We start from the raw sequence: 21,546 nt of genomic DNA, 5'->3' as shown, positions 1-21,546 counted from the left end.
GAATCCGATTCTCTCCAGTACCCTATATTTTTCATGGGGATGATTTATTATTTGAGAAATTAGTATTGTCAATTGCAATTTTCCCTGTTAAGCAAGGCTATAAAAATGGAGCAATAATAAAGATTGAGGTAATATATTATTCTATAATAGTACTTTTTAATTGAATGTCCTAAAATATTTTATGAATTTTATGCATAGGGATTATCTATCTACTTTTGAGATGCAACATTTATGTCAACCATTTATCCTGATCGGGTCCCTTTACCTCATTCTGACTCTGACTGTGGCTGTTGTACAAGGAATCTTGATTATCTGTGCAAAGATAAGCCAGCTCTAGCATAATAATAATAATAATAATAATAATAATAATAGTTAATTAAAATCAAACAAACAGCTGAAACCGGTTTGGATAGAGTGTTGGCCTGCAGACTGAAAGGTCCCGGGTTTGATTCCGGTCAAGGGCATGTACCTTGGTTGCGGGCACATCCCCAGTGGGGGGTGTGCAAGAGGCAGCTGATCGATTTTTCTCTCTCATTGAAGTTTCTAACTCTCTATCCATCTCCCTTCCTCTCTGTGAAAAATCAATAAAATATATTTTTTAAAAATCAAACAAACAAATCCCCAAACTCTACCCAGACAGACTATGGAAATATTTGCTATGTTGCAAACATGATCCGCTAGATCAAGTTCATCACCATTTCCCCTAAAATAGGACACCTGCCTTTAACCCCAGTTTTTGCTTTCATTCCAAAAGAATCTATTACCTTGAAGAGGTAAGATATGCTTTTCACAAGGTCATATTGCCAACAAATGGCATCCCTTTGTTTCCTCTCTAAGTCTTAATGTTTACCCTTGGCCACACTTTATTCACCATCAGAATGCGTCCTTGGCCTCACAAAGGCTGACCACATTCCCTTTGCTTCCCTCTCGATAATGCCACCCTCCCACTATCAGTAGAATTCCTGGTCCACAATATATTTCCCTTGGGTAGTGCTGATTTATAAACTGTTTCAGAGCCCTCAAGTATCTCTACTGCACCTTATTGCATCATCTATAAAATACTGATAATAATTACAAGTGCCCTGCAGCATTATTGTGAGTCCTCAGCAAGAAAATCGATGCAAAGGTAGGATTGATTGCAGTGATCTTTGTTTTCACAGAGCATCAGTTGAATATTGCAGAGCGAATCATAACATTTTATTGTTCAAGTGTTTGAACATGACATGATGCTACAGGAGAATGTTCCGTATGTAAGTCCTTGCCAAGTACTATCAGTCACATACGAGATATCTTGAGGTTTACTTTATCTTGAGAAGTTTAAGGGCGTAATCATTTCCCACACAGTTATATAAATTTAAATGAGGAAATCACAAGGAAAAGGAAAACATAAGACACTTGAAAAAAATTTTTTAAGTTCATGGGCTTGATCTATGTGATAAAGGATTTATTCATTCATTTAGTGCTAAATAATTTAGTGCAAAATGTGTGAATACAGAATCCTTCCTCTGTACATATTTCCATGTTTTTAACTTCTTTTATCAGTTTACCAGTAGCCCTGTGCAGGAATCCGTGCACCAGTAGTTCTCTGCAGGGCTTGGCCACTCCACGTCCGCTGCCCAGAGGCTCTCCGTAGCCCAGAGGCCCATCTGCTGCTGGGCAAGCATTCCTCCAATTCGCTCATGCTGCCCACTCTCAGCAACCACCCCCCTGGGACTGGGGGACTCCAGCAGGGCTGAGATGACTGGGTGCTGCCATCTTGGTGATAGAGTGATGGTTAATTTGCATATCACCCTTTTCTTAGGATTGTATACACAGCTCTACTTCTCTAATAGATGACCATGTACTTACCAACTTTTATGTGAATAGTTATTTGAATTAGTAACTCATGGGGGAAAATTAAACTACCTGTGATTTCCTTTTGATTGTTATTATTATTATTTTTTATTATGGAGTTAGTTGCGTTTAAAAATACCCGAGGGAACAAGAAGGTACTTATTGTGTCTGGGCCTGTAGAACTGAGTCATCTGCCGTTGACTGAGCCAATGGCCGGCAGTTTTCCAACTTGTCAGATTTTCCCATGCATCACACGAATGACTGAGCAATGGGAATGAGCCAGATCCAGGGAGTTCACGGTAGTTGGGTGAATTCAGCACCATCTGGGCTTCAGGCTTTGCTAACTTTTCATTGACCTCGTTCTTTCAGAAGAGTCCTAATACCTAATTAATAAAACAGTTACTCAAGCTCAGACCAGAGTGAGTGAGGCTGCTCGTTAGAAGTCTTCATTGTTCTTTCAAGTCTAAAATGGATAAATGAAAAACTGGCTGGCTTTTGATATTAAAAGCTCATCTTTTTTCAGTGTTCATTTAATAATTCCATTAAAAAAGCAGCCTTTCCATTTGACTTATATTTTCTTACTCCTTCCTTTCCAGTATTTATTGACTATTTTTTCTTTCTGTTTTGCCTAGTTACAGCCTTCAAAGTTGACTATATCAGCTTTCTAAAAAGCATGGTTACCTTTAATTCCACAGCATCCTAAACCCCATGCAAAATATTTCTGTCTTATCAAAGCTTATAATTAAAATCTCACCAGAAGAGTCATTACACCATTTAACATGTTTATGTGGCCACACAAATACTAACATTTCTACAAGTACTATATGATTTCCCTCATATGTGGGATCTAACGAACCAAATAAACTAACAAGCAAAATAGAAATAGACTCATAAATACAGAGGACAGACTGACAGCTATCAGAGTGGGGGTTTCAGGGCTTGGTGAAAAGGGTGATGGAATTAAGCAAAAAATAAATAAAAACAACTCATAGACACAGACAAAAGCATGGTGGTTCCCGAAGGGAAAGGGGTAGGGGGTAGGTTAAGAGAGTAAAGGGGGATGAATGGTGATTAAAGGAGACTATGCTTGAGGTGGTGAACACACAATATAATATACAAATGTGTTATAGAGTACTGTACCTGAAACCTATATAATTTCATTAACCGGTGTTGCCAATAAATTCAATTTTTAAAAAGCCAAACAATTAATTTAATTATTCTCTGGGGATCTTCTTGGCATGATCCCACTATTAAATTTAACAAAAAGTTAACTTCCATCTGCTTCTAATGCTCAGATTTGGAAAATTGAAATATGGTGTCTAATTATGAGAGTATTGTTCCTTTCTCCATAAGATCATGGCTTGGAATTGCTCACCTTCTTGGATGGTGATATGATGATTAATTTTGGATTTTAACATTTTAAATGTATATGCCTTTCAAATCCATGCATTATAAAACACAGCTAAACAGTATATTCATCCAGAAGTATTTTTACATATGTCATCGCCTTGCTAACATTCATAGAGCTCTGAATTTTGTGAATTGAATTGGTGAGGATGGGATTTGAGACTTCAGATATCTGACTCCTAAACCCATTGTCTTTTTAAAAATTATTTATTCATTAAGGTATTACATATGTGTTCTTCTCCTCCCCATTACCCTCCACCCCCACTCATGCCTTCACCCCCTGTTGTGTGTGTCCATTGTTTAGGCTTATATGTATGCAAATAAGTCCTTTGGTTGAACTCTCCCCCTTACCTCCACCCTCCCCTACCTTCCCTCTGAGGTTTGAAGGTCTGATTGACCTTCTCTGTCTCTGGATCTGTTTTTGTTCATCAATTTATGTTGTTCGTTATATTCCATAAATGAGTGAGATCATGTGATATTTATCTTTCTCTGACTGGCTTATTTCACTTAGCTCTCCCGTTTCATCCATGCTATTGCAAATGGTAAGAACTCCTTTTTTGTTTACCATAACATAGCATTCCATTGTGTAGAGGTACCATAGTTTTTAATCTACTGATGGGCACTTAGGCTGTTTCTAAATCTTAGCTATGGCAAAAGAAACCATCAACAAAACAACAAGAAAGCCCACTACATGGGAGAACATATTTGCCAATGTTATCACCAATAAGGGATTAATCTCCAACATTTACAGGGAACTCATACAACTGAACAAAAGGAAGATAAACAACCCAATCAAAAAATGGGAAATAAACGTAAATAGATACTTTTTGAAAGAAGACAGAAAGAAGGCCAAGAGACATATGAAAACATGCCCACTGTCTTTTTGAAAAACTAGCATTACCTCCCTCAAAATATTGAAATATTTTCCACTTACTAACCAAGAAAAAGAATTGCTTTTTAAATTAGAAATGTGAAAAATGGAAACCTTATATTTGTTTATTTATTTTTTTATTTTTTTATTTTTTATGGAGAGACCCAGAGTGGGTATTTCATTTTAGCTCAGTGTGTCTTCTCTATGCTGATCAATAATTACCAAATTTGTATAATTATATGTATGTGATTGATGAGCAATTGTGATAAGTGCTAACAGATGTTAAACTGTACTTCCAAAATTTAGAAGGAAATGAGTTTTCTTGTTATATAACTCCCCTCTCTCTTCAACATACAAGGTCATACATTGATAACATGCATGCATATTTTTACATCAACACTTTTGCTAGCATCTGCTCAAACAAGTGGTTTAATTCAAACATGGATAATATGAATTACTATATTATTTATATCTGTGATCATACAAACATGTGGCACCTTTATATAATATTAAATTAATTACCTTTGGGGATAATGGCAGTGACCATGATAATTGAATTCTGCAGTATTTTTATAAAAATTTAAATAAGACACTATCTGTTATACTACAGAATATGATTTAACATGATGTAAGATAAAATTAAATAACTTTCAGCCATTCCATCGACCTAAAAATACTTTAGGATCTAGAAGGATATATCACTAGCCACACCAGACCATTCTTTATCTTTTAAAAAATATATATATTTTATTGATTTTTTTACAGAGATGAAGGGAGAGGGATAGAGAGTTAGAAACATCAATGAGAGAGAAACATAGATCAACTGCCTTCTGCACACCCCCTACTGGGGATGTGTCCATAACCAAGGCACATGCCCTTGTCCAGAATCAAACCTGGGACCCTTATGTCCACAGGCCAACACTCTATCCACTGAGCCAAACCGGTTAGGGCTATTAGACCAATTTTCAAAAAAATTATCTCTAATCCCTCCATCATTTCATTTTATTTTATTTCATGCTGTAGTCCAGATAACATAGTGCCTGGATTGGATGGTGTGGCTCACTGATTGAGCATCAATTTACAACCAGGAAATTGGGGTTCAATTCTTGGTCAGGGCACATGCCCAGTTGCAGGCTTGAACCCCAGGAGAAGGTGTGCAGGAGGCAGCCAATCCATGATTCTCTCTCTTTTTCCCTCTCCCTATCGCTCTGAAATCAACTTTTTAAAAGAAGCCAATAGCTACAAAATAGCTACAAGGCATTCTTGCTGCTCTCCAGGGAGGGGCTGTTTGGTGCCAACATGCTAATCTGAGTCATCTCATCTCCTCAGATTCTGAGAGCTCCTTCCAAAGACCCCAGTCATCAATGGAGCTTCCCAGAAATTCTGCATGTGAACATTGTACATAGCTCTTGTTCACCATTGTGCTTTATGTGCATAGATCTATGCTGCAAAATTACCAGCCTTGTCCCAAAGACCTTCCAAGCTTGAAATCCCCCGCCAGGACTGGAAGTGATAAAAAATGTGGCATCACTGTCTCCAGTCAGGCCACGAAAGACAGTGGCTGGTGTGGCCTGCCAACTGGTGCATTCAGCTGCTTCAGCAGCACTGGCTTCAGGACCCTGACCTCCAGGTGGTTGGGAACTTTTCCCTTTTCTGCTCCAAATGGAAGAGGGCATTGCTTGTGAGAGGCGGGAGCTATCCCAAAAGGACGTCAAAGGAGCTATTGATTTTTTACACTGAGGAAGGGAGAGAAAGAGGGACAGAGAGCTAGAAACATCAATGAGAGAGAAACATTGACCAGCTACCTCCTGCACACCCGCCACCAGGGATGTGCCTGCAACCAAGGTACATGTCCTTGACCGGAATTGAACCTGGGACCTTTCAGTCCACAAGCTGATGCTCTATCCACTGAGCCAAACCAGTTTTGGCCAAAGGAGCTAATTTTGCATCAAGTCGTTACACATAACACAATCAGGGAGCCGGAATATTGATTATTAGAGGCGTTTCTTAAGATGGGTATGATTTTACAGATATAATTAGAAGGGTATTTGCCACTGAAGATTAGTGAGTCCGTTTATGATTTTTATGCTGGGTTTGTTAGCAGTGGATTAGTGCTCGGGTGTTACATTTGGTTTAATATGCTGTAGTGCCTGCAAATTTCAATGAATATTGATAGAATTGAAATTATAAACCAACCAGTGTAGTACTGTGGAAGGTAATGTAATAACAGTCCTTAGGGCTTAGACAAAGCACTTTATTTGGTGTAAATGAACAAATAAAGATATTTGAGCTACTACATCAGCCAACTATTAAAAATATATATTTATATTGATTTCAGAGAAAAGGGAGAGGGAAAGAGAGATAGAAACATAAATGATGAGAGAGAATCATTGATCAGCTGCCTCCTGCATGCCCCACACTGGGGATCGATCCAACAACCTGGGCATTTGCCCTGACCGGGAATTGAACCATGAACTCCTGGTTCATAGGTTGACTCTCAACCACTGAGCCACACTGGCCGTACTATTGTACATCATCTAATTTTTATTGCTTTTCCTTTGCTATTGAGTCCAAAATACCAAATATCAACAGTCATAGCTTCTGTATTTGGGGGGACCAACTCTACATGTGTCATTTCAAAGAAATCATAGTAGTGAGTATATTTTAAATACATTTACGTATTTACATAGAACTTAAATACTAATAAAATATAGCTCAACAGCCCTGACTGTTTTGGCTCAGTGGATAGAGCATCGGCTTGCAAACTGAAGGTTCCCAGGTTTGATTCCAGTCAAGGGCATGTACCTTGGTTGCGGGCACATCCCTAGTGGGGAGTGTGCAGGAGGCAGCTGATGGATGTTTGTCTCTCATCAATGTTTCTAACTCTCTATCCCTCTCTCTTTCTCTCTGTAAAAAATCAATTTTATACATATATATATATATATATATATATATATATATATATATATATATGTATGTATATATATTTAAATAGCTCAACAGCAGTGTGGCAATGACATAAGAATTATTGAATGAGAATGTGTTGGTATCATTCTTGTTTCTCAGGCTTTGAAAGGAGCGGGGTCAGGATAAATGAGAACACCTACTGTGGTAGGAAAGCACACATTACGTGGACACACAGGAGAGCAGACGCCCGCAGGTCAGCATTTTGAGCAGCAAACACACAACCCTAATCAACTAATAAAGGCTCCTCGGTGCCAACAAAAACATTTTCCAAGTAATGTTCTGGCTGAGCTGGTTACGGCCCATTTGTGTGCTGTACAGAACGGCAGCGCCTCTGAAAGGGCCAAGTTGCATTAAACTCTAATGATGGTGCCTATTTCGTCTGAGATGGCCAGCGCTATGATGGGGAGGCATTTATGTTCCGTGAGAGCTTCAGGTAGCATTATTTGGATACAATAGTGCTCTTATTTACCATCAGCATAATGCGTCTGCTGCAGGGGGTCCCCCGGATGCTAGGAAAATGCTCTCTCCTCATGATAACCACACCCTGCATCGTGTTTTAAACTCAGCACCCCTCTGCTTTCTTTCCCCCAAAACATAATGAGTGCCTGGTCTAGCTGCAACTCACGTGAATCAGAATCTTCAGGAAATAAAAGATTTGCACCCCAAGATTGCAATGTCTGCACAGTCCTTGGGTCCTTCTTGATTCTCACATTACCCCAAGGTCAAAGTGCTCTGCCTCAGTTATTATGTGCTGGAATGATTATCTTGCTAGAAAGTAATTGAATAAACTATCTAATAACCCTCTAATCTTGATAGCTTTACATGAAAAGATTTCTTCTTTTTAAATTTTTAAAAAATATATTTTGATTGATTTCAGAGAAAAAGAGAGAGGGATAGAGAGTTAGAAACATTGATGAGAGACAAACATCCATCAGCTGCCTCCTGCACACTCCCCACTAGGGATGTGAGAGAGTTATAGAAGTATCAATGTGAGAGAGATATAGAAGTATCAATGATGAGAGAGAATCATTGTTTGGCTGCCTCCTGCACGCCCCCTAATGGAGATCGAGCCCACAACCCGGGCATGTGCTCTGACCAGGAATAGAACAGTGACCTCCTGGTTCATAGGTTGATGCTCAATCATTGAGCAACGTTGGCTAGATACACATAAAAATATTTTAGAGTATCTGAATTGCAAGGAATTCACCCCATTTTATCTCGCTTAGTATCATTTCTGAGCCCTTGAGGTTAGAGGTTTTCCTACACTCATCTATATTATTAGCAAGATTTCTGATAATAATAGACCCTGCCATTTTTTTAAAAAAATTGGCACATCCCTTAAAAGTCATTCTGCAGTTTGAGAAATTGCTACTCAAGTTGAATTTGGGTTTTAAATTATGTTATCCACAATAATTATTGGGGGGGAAAAACCACAAAAAGCCACCAAACAAACAAGAACAGTTTCTCATTTGATCAGGTTTTTAACATTCTTCTTCAGCTTCAGAATATCCTTGAGTTTTTACATTTTAACTCTAATGTGAATAGACCAAGGAATCATTAGAATGATGAAAATAAATTCATTCTCTTTTTTCAACTTCCCTTAGAAAATGAAAAAAAAAATTACTTTTTCCTTTTTAACAACTTCACATTCAAATTCTATGCATAGTGAAATTATTTTTATTTTATTTTGCAGCTTGGGGGTGGTGGGGAATCAGTGAGAACTGTTTAAGTGGCTTATTTTTTTCCTCTCCATGACTGGTTTTAGAATATGTACTCCAATTAAATACTAAATGGATAAATATTGCTTCTCTTACTCATAACCTGAGACATAGTATTATAAGTAAGGAGTGCTGTAAGGAATGTAGAGACCCCAGCTTAACCTAGCAGGTGAACTTGACAAATGAAAAGCTTCAGCTAGATTATGTGTTTATAAATAAAAATAAATAAATTTGCTTTTCAGGGAGTTTGGCCGCTGGAAAGTAAATAACCTGGCAGTTGAGAGAAGAAATTTCCTCGGCTCCCCTCTGCCTCTTGCCCCTGAGTTCTTCCGTAACATCAGACTGTTGGGACGCCGGCCTACCCTTCAGCAAATCACAGAAAACCTTATCAAGAAATATGGGACCCATTTCTTGCTCTCTGCTACGCTGGGAGGTACGACTCTTTGAAAATACTTGTGCCCATGTGTGTGCTTCTGTGTAAACCTGTATGGATCCAGGAAAAGTGTTGATGAATCCAGAGAGCTGCCATTTGAATAATTCTAGAATCCATTGGTTAACTTACTCAGCACATTCAAGGAGTTTTCCTAAAGGCCTTGTGTGGAGTTGACAAGGTAGATGAGTATGGCTTAGTTTATGTTAGTGATATTGTAATAGTGCTGACAGCCAGAAAGTTATAAAATCCTACCTAGTAAAGGAGAAACATGCAAATTGATCATACCTCTGCTATGCCCACAAGCCATGCCCACCAGCCAATCAGGGTGAGTATGCAAATTAACCCAACCAAGATGGCAGTTGATTTGCAAATCAGGGCCCAAGCAAAGGCTGAAGACAGCAGAGAAAGAAGCCAAGTGCTGCAGAAAGGAGCCAGAAAAGCAAGCAAGCAGGGTAGGGGAGAAGGGAGGGAAGCAGGCAGGGTGGTGATCTTAGCAGGAAGCCCTATTGCAGGAATCTTCCTGCAACAGGCCACTAGTATCCTAATAATTATGGAAACAGATTCTGAGTCTATTGGGTTTAATAATATCAGTTATTATTGATGCAATAAAAGCTGAAGTAACAGAAGAATATTATTAACATAGGTCTCATTTAAAAAAAAAAAAAATCCAGTGGTTTCAAAACATATATAGCCCTGGATGGTTTGGCTCAGTGGATAGAGTGTCAGCCTGTGGACTGAAGGGCCCTGGGTTCAATTTTGGTCAAGGGCATGTACCTCAGCTGCAGGCTTTTCTCCAGCCCGGGACCCTGGTTGGGCAGAGTGCATGAAGGAGGCAACCAATCAATGTGTTTCTCTCACGTGGATATTTCTCTCTGTCTTTCCCTCTCTCTTCTACTCTCTCTAAAAATCAACAGAAAAATACCCTAGAGTGAGGATTAATAAAACAAAAACAAACAAACAAAAAACACATATTATATAAGGCTTCCCTGCACTATCAGCAGTATAGGCACTCAGAAGAATGTCAGGGCATAAAATATATTCCCCAAATAAGAAAGGAAGGGACAGAGCGAACATAGAGAGATCAAATAGTGGAGGATTCTCATGGACATTTATTTGTTTAGCTGCAAAATCCTGGTGACTTTTTGATTTGTTTTGTTGCCTTGGCATTATAGATTCCACATGTTGGGTTTAAGATTAGTTTTGGTTTGGTAGGTTTCCTGTGAGATTAAATCACTTCTTCAGGTTGACTCTTCCCAGGATCACAAGAGGCGATCTCAGAATTGCTGTGCTTTGTTACTTACAAAGTCTTGCTCAGTCCTTTTATAAAGGGGTTGGGTGGAATTCCCACCCTCACTCACCTTCCAATCTCTGAGTCCCCAGTGATTTAGTGTTCCTAGTATTCTCTGTTGGAGTTCTTTCTCTCCCCTCACTGTCAGTTAGATTTCTCCTCAGGTGTCAGTTGTGTGATGTCAATAATTTAGCTAAAATATATGAAATTATTAAAGTGGCTCAAGGATATAAGCTATTTGCAATTAACAGGTGTACTAGGTTGATTTCAGGCAATTTTAGAATGATTGCTGTTGTAATTACATGAAAGCTTTCTTGTTGCTGTAAGTATGTTTTTATCTTTGTATGTTTTACCTGACTGGGCATGAAATTGTATTACTCCATATTTTTTTTTTAAAAAAAACCTCAGATTGATGGTATATAACTTCAGTTAATTCTCTCTCACTCTTCTTTATTAACTAGCACTAGGAAACGACTCCAGGGTAACACACCACGAATGTCATGTGTATAGCACACATTTTTAAACAGCCATTTATTTTTATAACTAGGGATTGCCTGAGCAACAAGATTTTCAACTAGATACAAATATGTTTTAAAAAAAGTTGAGTGTAGAATAGTCACAATCAGTATTAGAGTATTGAAAAAGGAAAGAAATAAAAATATGAATAAATATAAAGTAATTTAGGACATCTTATTATTGACTTAGACATAAAACTTTTGGATAGCAAATTTGAAGCCATGGATGGGGTATTTTATGATAGATAAAAGCCAACGATTGAATTACTTTCCTATAGGGGTAAATAAATTACAGGAAGCCTTCTTCAATATATATATATATATATATATATATATATATATATATATATATATATATATATATATCGTATTCTCCATTTATTTCATCTTATAGCTTCCAGGCCATTTATCAATATAGAAATTCAGCTGCTTCTCTTCTTACAATGATATCTAAACGCTATCTCTGCTTAAATATCTAAAATAAGCTCCTCAATTTGCAGGATCAATCTTGAAAAAGATCGCACTCTTGGGATTTATTGATTCCTAGCTAAGAGATATATTTCATGCCTGTTGTTATAATAAATTTCATGATGATAAATATATGACACATACAGAAATAAAAGTATATCTGGGTACTTAATATAGACATACAACAAAGAAAAAGGTCCCTGGTTTGATTAAGGTCAGGGCACACGCTCAGGTTGAGGACTAAATATCTGGCCCTGGGAGGGGCTCATGCTGAAGACAGGCAATCCAACCAATCAATGTGTCTCTCTCACATCAGTGTTTCTCTCTCTCTATCTCTCCCCATAAGATGCCACAGGGTTTGAATAGCAATTAGATTATTTTCTATTTTATTGCATTACAGAGAAGTATAAGAAATGTAAATGTTCTCATTTAATTTCAGAAATACCCAATTCTCACTTATGTCTGTGTGAATTACATTCTGTATAAAATATCCACAGATTTTCATTCCGTGTCACATACCACCTTCTTTCCACATCGACTAATGGCTGTCTTTCCCATTTTCACTTGGTCTCTTGTTAGGAAGTACACATTTCCTTTATTTTAGTTTAGATTTAACCTAATTAAGGAAGCAAATCTGTCAACAATATATGTAATGTATTTCTTAAGCAAATATGAAGACCTATTGAAAAATGCATGACACTATTTCCTCCATGAGGATGCATATTCTGTTTAAAGAAAAGAACTGAAAGGAAAAGAAATAATTTCAGAAGCTTCTTATCCCATGGAATTATTAAAGGAGCAAAAAAGACTGGTGTTTAAAACTAAGTATTTAGCTTGGCCTGTGTGGCTCAGTGGTTGAGTGTTGACCTATAAACCAGGAAGTCAAGGTTCAATTCCCAGTCAGGGCACATGCCTGGGTTGGGGGCTCCATCCCCAGTAGGGGGCATGCAAGAGGCACCCGATCAATGTTACTCTTTCATCATTGATATTTCTATCTCTCTCCCTCTCTCTTCCTTTCCAAAATCGATCAATACCCTGTTTCCCCAAAAATAAGACAGTGTCTTATATTAATTTTTTTCTCCCAAAGTTGTGCTAGGTCTTATTTTCAGGGGATGTCTTATCTTTCCATGCACTAGGTCTTATTTTTGGAAGATGTCTTATTTTCGGGGAAACACGGTATATATATATATATATATATATATATATATATATATATATATATATATAACTAAGTATTTACTCATACTACTTAAGATTAATTATATTGGTTCCCCCCACCCCCCTCTCTCTTTCTATCTATCTTGCTCTCTTGTTCAGTCTCTCATCTTTATCTCTCATGTTTCTCTGGTAAACAAAATGAAAAGTTTGAAATTAAAGCAATACTCTTCACTAACTTTTAATTGTCAATCAGTTATTGACTAAAAGGACTTTAAACTACTTATGTAAATAATAATAAGATAATGAAGGAAATGAGGTTCAAATGGTTATGTCTATTGATCTTAGTCATTAGAGTCCTGGACACTAAGTCAAAGATACATGTTCAGTTTAGAATAGTATAAAGTTGACTATATTTTTTTTATTCTTCTTCATAGACCTCTGCTAAGGTAGATAAATCTCCTGCCTGCTCCTTTGACAAGTTATGAGCTGAGTTACCTTTAACGGTTGAAACACCCAAGACCTCCCTTAAAGGGACACGCAAGTCACTGATAAAGACAGACGTTGGAACTGGTAATAAATGGTGCTGTGATTTAGTGCCTCATTACTCCAGCGTGGCCCATGTTTCCCCATACCAGGATCACCTTGGAGCTGGTTACAAATGCAGAATCTCCGATTCCATCTCGGGTTCATGAATCAGAATCCACACGATAGCAAGGCCTTCAGGTGATTTATATGCACATTACGCTTGAGGAGCCCTGATTAGACTTTCTCTACAAACGTAGAGTGCTCCGGAGTGTTCCAGAAATTCCCCTTCTGAGAATTCATCTCACCAGAAGAAGAGAAGGAATCTGCTAACCACACACAACAGAAACGCTCACTATAGCCTTGTTGGTAAACAGCTCCAAAATAGAAGTAACTTAATTACATTTCACTTAGGGTGGATTCATTTCATCTTCCCTTGGAATTATTTATTTCCAATTCCTCCCTTCCTCCCCCTCCCCAAATGTTATTGTTCCATAGAGAGGAATATGGTGTGGTGGGCAATTTTGTTTAGAAACATTTCAGATGCATTTGGGAGATTCCTATTAATAGTCATGAGGTCAGTTTTCCTTCAGAGTGTTGTGCAAAACATATGATGCTTCTTTCTCAAAGCTGCATACGGCCTGCTATCCCCTTCCTGCGGTACTTTGCAGATGCCAATTGGTGTTAAGCCAACATGTCTGTTTCCTAGCATCTTTATATATTTGGTTCTGCTTCTTGTCAGAAGCCTATTTTTCTAAGATTGTCCCCCCACCCCCATTATGTCTGCTTGCTTTTAAAACAGTCTTATTTCCTATAACATTATCTTAGTAGAAAGATAGACATTATCGGGACGAGTGGCTTTTAACATATTAGGCCAAAAATGGATGGTCATCAGTTGCAAAAGGAAAACAAACATGGTGGGAGCTGAAATATAATTTCAAAAAGGACAGCAATACCCAAAATAACCCACGGCTTTCAGTTCATGGGATAATCAGATCTGTCTCTACTGAAAATAGAATAACATTTTTAAACTAAAAGGACACATTGAAAGGAAAACCTACAATTAGATTTAAGCTACGTTTGCAATGGTTATTTCTGGATGACGGATCTCTACTCAAATAGCCGTTCTTTATAAGCAAAACTCGCACAAAAGCAAAACAGATATTCACAGGGAGATCTTCCAGTGGAAGGAAAGAGAATGACCTGGAAGACATCAGCCATAAGCACACTTTTTTATTTCCCCCTGGGTGGAATGGTAAACATCATAGTTCAGTAGACAAACCCAAGGTTAGTAGTAATGATACAATAAGATACAGCCCACCTATAAGACTTGGCTTTGTTGCAATTTTAAAAATCTCTATGGCCCCAGTGATTGAACCACTGGTGTGGCTATGTGGTTGAGCGTCGACCTATAAACCAGGAGATCACAGTTCAATTCCAGTCAAGGGCACATGCCCAGGAGGCAGCAGATTGATGATTCTCTCTCATCATCGCAGTTTCTATCTCCCTCCCTCTCCCTTCCTCTCTGAAATCAATAAAAATATATTTTAACAAAATCTCTGTGGATTGTAACTATAAGAGGCACTGTGTGTTCCCGGTGTTATCAATTTTGACCTGGGTTCCTTTTGATCCTTTCTGGTGCCTCCTCTTTGGACCATGCTGTCTTCCTGAGAGAGGAGAAAAGCAAAACCATGGCTGTAGCATTGCCACGATTCTCAAGACTTGTCCTGGATCATGGCCTATCCTGTTTGCATGCCTTCCCCTGAGCTCAGCACTTTCCTCTCTGATACCAAGGCTAATGGAAGTCATTCATGAACAACCCCTAGTTCTTCTCAACATTGGACCTTCATTCATATTTGCATCCATGATGGCATACACAGCACTTTCAAAAAGGAATCCAGTCTGGCCCTTGCTGCTTTGGCTCAGTAGATAAGAATGTCAACCTGCCTACTGGATGGCTCTGGGTTTGATTCCAGATCAGGGCACCTGCCCAGGTTAGGGAGGGCTCAATCCCCAGTAGGGGGCGTGCAGGAGGTGGCCAATCAATGACTCTCTCATCATTGATGCTCCTATCTCCTCTCCCTCTCTTTTCCTCTCTCTGAAATCAATAAAAAAATATTTTTAAAAAATAAATAAAAGATTTTCCCTTTTGATGTTTATCGCTCTTTCGTCTCACCATGTCTGATTATTTCCTCACTTGCAGGTAATGGAAAAGTTGGATTTTAGGTGTGAAATGGAATAACGTCCCATACATTTAATGCAGGAGAGGAGTCGCTCACCATTTTCGTGGACAAGCGGAAGCTGAGCAGAGGATCTGAAGGAGCTGATTCCAGCACCAACAGCTCCTCGGTCACCCTGGAGACGCTGCATCAGCTCGCTGCCTCCTACTTCATTGACAGGGACAGCACCCTGCGGAGACTCCACCACATCCAGATTGCATCCACTGCCATAAAGGTAGGACTGAGTCCACCCTCCATGTATGTCATGGCTTATTTCTCCCATCTCTAAAGACCAGCTCTAGCCCTAGCCAGTTTGGCTCAGTGGATAGAGCATTGGCCTGAGGATTGAAGGGTCCGGGGTTTGATTCTGGGCAAGACCACATACCTCCTTTGCAGGCTGGATTTTCTCTTTCTTCCTTTCTTTCTTTCTTTCTTTCTTTCTTTCTTTCTTTCTTTCTTTCTTTCTTTTAAAATATATTTTATTGATTGGTTTTTTTTTACAGAGTGGAAGAGAGAGGGTAGAGAGTTAGAAACATGGATGAGAGAGAAACATGGATCAGCTGCCTCCTGCACACCTTCTACTGGGGATGTGCCCGCAACCAAGGTACATGCCCTTGACCGGAATCGAACCTGAGACCTTTCAGTCTGCGGGCCGATGCTCTATCCACTGAGCCAAACCAGTTTTGGCTGCAGGCTGGATCTTTCACCCCAATTGGGGTATATGCAGGAGGCAACCAATTGATGTGTCTCTCTCACATCACTGTTTCTCGCTCTTTGTCTCTCCCCCTCTGTCCCACTCTTTCTAAAAATGAAAAATATCAAATGTTATTTAATTCAGTGTGACAATCCAGTAAATAGAGGGGGATTTTGTTATTGTTGATAACCCACCTCTAATTATTGGCATGTCCCACTGAATTAAAGAATTGCATTCTAGAATTATTTTAACATTCCCTTTTGTCGTGAGGACTGTAATACATTTCAAATGAAATGGTGTGTGTCTTGATGTAATTTTTTAACTTGATAATTGGGTCAAGGTGCTTCATGGCAAAATATTAACTGAAGTGCCCTTGAATTATTATGTAAGTTGATCCTGGGATGCATGAGCTCCTCACAGAGCTCATGCATAGATAAAAAAAATATTGTTTTAATAACATTGATTTTTTTTGTAAATCTTCATATTTTATTTTATGCATTTTAAATACATTGTCCTTGGACGGAGATGACTCAGAGTGGGCAATGACACCACAGTCATTAAGTAGTTTGCTTTAGCCAAAACCAGTTTGGCTCAGTGGATAGAGCATCGGCCTGTGGACTGGAGGGTCCAGGGTTCGATTCCAGTCAGGGGCATGTACCTTGGTTGTGGGCACATCCCCAGTGAGGGGTGTGCAGGAGGCAACTGATCGATGTTTCTCTCTCATCGATGTTTCTGACTCTCTGTCTCTCTCCCTTCCTCTCTGTAAAAAAATCAATAAAATATATATTTTTTAAAAAGTCTTCTTTAAGCAGTATTTTCCCCAATGCTATTAAAATGAGGTGCAGATGTTTGGTTATAACTTTCTAGAAGTCAAGATACACCATAGTCTAGAATTCATGGATGAACCTCATATGTTCACTAAAGTCCTTCGCTTGTGACTACATTTAGGTTAATTTTACTCAAGCTGAGAGAAAAGGAGAATGAGTCTTTTCTAAAAAAAAATTTTTTTCAAAAGGAAGAGAGAAAGTGATTGTGGTTTCCAAAACAATAGACTTGTGGCCATATTTCACTGGCAATTTAGGTCAACACGTACTGTTTTGGCCACAAGCCACTGCAAAGCGAACAGACCGGAGGGTTGGCAGAGCATGTGGGTGTGATCCTGAAGTTCACAAGAGCAGCATAAAATACAGAGAACATTTCTCCTTGTTTCAACCGTGACAATTCGTTATTATGGTAAAAAAACAGTCTTTAAATATATTTTCTTGCTTTATGAGATTAAAATTAACATGGGTAGTTGTTTTGATCAATTAATTTAAAAGTTAGGCCTTCACTGTCTGGGAATGCTAGGTAAAACTAGCCTGAAAATATATATTTTGTGATGATGTACAGGAGAGAATAGAGGTGACATAGAAATACCTTTAGTTTAAGGCTTATGCAAACAATACTGCCCATCCTCAATATTGCTAGTGGATGATTTTAGGGAAAAGGAGTTCTGTATATGCAAATGACACATTTATAGTTAGTTTACTTCTGACTGTAGGACTTAAGTTATACTGAGTAAGCACATGTATAAATAGCAGTTATGCTGCATAGATTAAAATGCAGCTGGCATGAACGATGTTTTAGTTAATTTAAAAGTATTGTAAGGTAGGCTATTGTTAGAGATATTCAGGGTGAGGTTGCTGAGGAGAAATTGATTTTTTCCCTCCCCCGAAATCAATTCCGATGATATAAACAAGAACTTAAAGTGTATTTTCTAATAGAAGACATCATTGTTCTAAGTGTGTTTATTATATGGCTATTGATTTTTTTCTTGCTCAGCACCAAGTAGAATTATACAGTAGAGTTTCCTGTACGCATACAGAGAGAGAGAGATGTTCATTCACAGTTCACGTGAAGATTTAATAGATACTCCTACGTACTCTCTTCTTCCACAAGGGAGCTTGGGTGGCAAAGGCACATGTTTTAATGGTGGAAGCCATGGTGTGTAGGCATTTCTTTCAGGCTCTGGTGCTATTGCTTGGGAAGATCAGGCTTCAGGAAGCTTTGAGCTGGCTATGGAAATGAGACCCCAAGAAAAGTGGCTTTTCTGAGTGATATAAGGACAGCTGCGGGGAGAGAAAGGAGTGACCCGGAGCCTGGGAGAGAGGACAGCTCACCCTGCGAGGGCTGCAGGCAGTGCTTGCTGTCCATGAGCCATGGGGAGGAGTTTCAGAGAACATAATGGAAATGTTTGAAAATGTGTGTGGAGCCAGACCAGCGTGGCTCAGTGGCTGAGTGTCAACCTATGGACCAGGAGGTCATGGTTCAAGTCCTGGTCAGAGCACAGGCCCGGGTTGTGGGTTCCATCCCCCAGTAGGGGGCGTGAAGGAGGCAGCGGATCAATGATTCTGTCTCATCATTGATGTTTCTTGTCTCTCTCTCTCTCTCTCTCTCTCTCTCCCTCCTTCCCTCCCTCCCTCCCTCCCTCCCTCCCTCCTTCCCTCCTTTCCCCCCTCCCTCTCTGAAATCAATGAAAAGATATATTTTTTAAAAGATGTCTCTCTCTCACATTGGTGTTTCTCTCTGTCTCTCCCTCTCCGACTCTCTCTAAAAAATAATGGGGAAAATATCCTCTGGTGAGGATTAAAAAAGAAGAAAAAAATATTGTTTATTGATTTCAGAGAGGAAGGGAGAGAGATAGAAACATCCATGATGAGAGAGAATCAATGATCGACTGCCTCCTGCACACCCCTCACTGGAGATCGAGCCCGCAACCTGGGTTAGCTATACATATGTGATGTGTAGTTATTAAGCGCTTGTTGTAGCTCCTCAAAAGTAAGCTTGTTTATCTCCCAGTCTCTCCATCCGGAGCTCAGCTCAGGACAAGATAGGAACTCAATAAATGCTAATTGAAATTAAATGAACCTCACCCAGCGTGAGCTGGATCGATGGGGTTGTGGCCATCCGACACTGCAGCTGTCCAGTGATGTTGTAGTCACCTATTTCTAAAATTAGGTGAGTGCTTGCATCTGAGGCAAGGATGCCAAGACAGCTCTGAGAAGTTTCTCAAGGACCCCAGATGGACTTTTATCTTTTCCCAGCCCCACCTTCCTTTTGCCTCTTGGTAGCAAAATAACAGCTCTTCACACACACTGGAGGAAATCACAGAGCCCTCTTTTGGAAGCAGCTTGCTTTCTCATAAGGATGCACGGTTGCTCTTTTCTTTTGTAATCATTCTGTGTATTTCATTTATCTGCCATTCTCCAAACAGCCATGATTGCAACATAGCAGAACTAGGAATTCTTTCTGCGTAGCTAACATGTGAAGCTCTTTGGCGGAACTCACATTGGGAATGCCTGCGGCACAGAGCTTGCTGGACTGTGCATGCGACACTCCGCACACATTTGTTGAGTGGATTTTGTTGAAGTTGAGAAACATCAGCTGCCTGCCATCAAGGTGTTTAGAAGGGAAACATTTCTTCCTAAAGTAGGTACAGCAGAAACCAGTTTGGCTCAGTGGATAGAGCACATGTGTCAAACACAAGGCCTGCGGGCCAAATCCGTTCCGCCAGGCCTTGCAATGTGGCCCGCACCGCGCTGTCATCACTGCACTCCGCTGCGTTTCCATCACAATGACAGTTTATGACTGTTCAGTAAACCATTCGGCCCGCGATTTAGACTGGATTTTAGATTTTGGCCTCTTCTCTGATTGAGTTCGACACCCCTAGGATAGAGGCTTGGCTTGCAGACTGAAAGGTCCCAGGTTCAATTCCGGTCAAGGGCATGTACCTTGGTTGTGGGCACATCCCCTGTAGGGGCTGTGCAGGAGGCAGCTGATCGATGATTCTCTCTCACTGATGTTTCTAGCTCTCTATCCCTCTCTCTTACTCTCTGTAAAAAATCAATAAAATATATTAAATTTAAAAAAGAATAGGTACAGATCGGCTTGTGTTGAATCCATTTCCCAGTGTATCTGACAACCTCAGTAGAGAAAACGTGCTCTCCACTGAGGGAGTGCATAGGAATTCATTTTCTTTCAAAATTATCTTTTAAAAAAATATATTTTATTGATTTTTTTATAGAGAGGAAGGGAGAGGGATAGAGAGCTAGAAACATCAATTAGAGAGAAATATTGGTCAGCTGCCTCCTGTACAACTTCTACTGGGGATGTGCCCAAAACCAAGGTACATGCCCTTGACCTGAATCGAACCTGGGACCTTTTAGTTCGCTGGTCTACGCTCTATCCACTGAGCCAAACAGGTTTCGGCTCACAGTTATCTTTTTATTACTCTTCAGTGTCTGAAATCAAAGAAAGGCTGCATTGGTTTTCTCACACTTGGTAATAGCCCTGGGAAGGAAAGTAAGGAACTGGTAGTCGGAATTGGAATGTGTGCATGGTTTATGAGCTACCTGGAGTTTTTGTTTTGTTTTGAAGGAAGAGTCTGTTCTTTAGAACAGTTTTAGGTTTACAATGAAAGTGACAGAATAATACAGAGATTTCTCCCATATCTCCTCCTTCTACAAATGCATCACCACCCCCATCATCAATATCTCCCTTCAGAATGGTACCTCTGTTACAACTGATGAACCTATGTTGAAACATGACAATGACCCAGAGCCCATGGTTCACGTTATGATCACACTTGGTGTTGTACATTATGTGAGTTTGGACAAAAGCCTGATGGCCTATATTTACTACTGTGGTCATTCAGAGTATTTGTGCTGTGAATACTCACCCCTCTTCTCCTCCTCCTCCTCCTCCAACCATTTTTTCCCCCCACAAATGCTGTTAAATATTTGATTAAGTTCAATGAATGAAATAAAAGTTGTATTGTACCTCCCCTCTAGCATTCTGAAATTGGTCCATCCACCTGATAATGGATAATAACCAGCCGTTATTAGCTGTCACATGGTTTTCTCAATTTCCTACTGCTGAGGTCGGCAAACTGCAGCTCCTGAGCCACGTGCTGCCCTTTGGCCCCTTGAGTGTGGCTCTTCCACAAAATACCATGGCCTGGGCGAATCTATTTTGAAGAAGTAGCGTTAGAAGAAGTTTAAGTTTAAAAAATTTGGCTCTCCAAAGGAAGACTTTGCCACTTCTTCAATCGTTGTCCTGTTGATTTTGGCTCTGTTGACTAATGCGTTTGACTGTCCTACTGCATCACAGGTCACCACCTATTGATTGCATGATCTCACTTGAATTAACTTACATTCTCTATCCCTTTAATCATCTATAAAAGGGAGATAAGGATATCCCTTATGTTATAAGGGCATCATAAATGTTAAAATACTTAGTATATATTTAAGGGGCTGAGAACAGTGCCTAGCCCATATAAGGTGCTATACAGTAATTAATAATTACTTTATTAATTAGCCTACAATGACAAGTCCAAGGTGAGGCTGATAAACAGAGGACTCAGGAGCAAGCTCTAATACGGAAAAACAATTTGAGAGTAGCAGTCAGTCAAGGTC

At 39.4% G+C, this 21,546-nt stretch overlaps 1 protein-coding gene across 3 annotated transcripts in view; it reads left to right on the top strand.

Annotated features, from left to right (window-relative positions):
* BRINP3 (BMP/retinoic acid inducible neural specific 3) overlaps nucleotides 1-21,546 on the top strand; it is a 167,012-nt gene that overhangs the window by 71,598 nt on the left and 73,868 nt on the right. For 2 of the 3 annotated variants that reach the window (XM_036453621.2, XM_036453622.2), the window contains exons 3-4: nucleotides 9,039-9,229; nucleotides 15,444-15,634. In XM_036453621.2, coding sequence (XP_036309514.1) covers nucleotides 9,039-9,229; nucleotides 15,444-15,634 — 382 coding nt within the window. The remainder of the gene's footprint in view (nucleotides 1-9,038; nucleotides 9,230-15,443; nucleotides 15,635-21,546) is intronic. The other variant, XM_036453623.2, reaches the window with a different exon arrangement.

Source organism: Pipistrellus kuhlii, unplaced genomic scaffold (assembly GCF_014108245.1).
Source record: "Pipistrellus kuhlii isolate mPipKuh1 unplaced genomic scaffold, mPipKuh1.p scaffold_m20_p_25, whole genome shotgun sequence".
Taxonomy (NCBI): domain Eukaryota; kingdom Metazoa; phylum Chordata; class Mammalia; order Chiroptera; family Vespertilionidae; genus Pipistrellus; species Pipistrellus kuhlii.
This window is presented reverse-complemented; position numbering and strand designations above follow the sequence as displayed.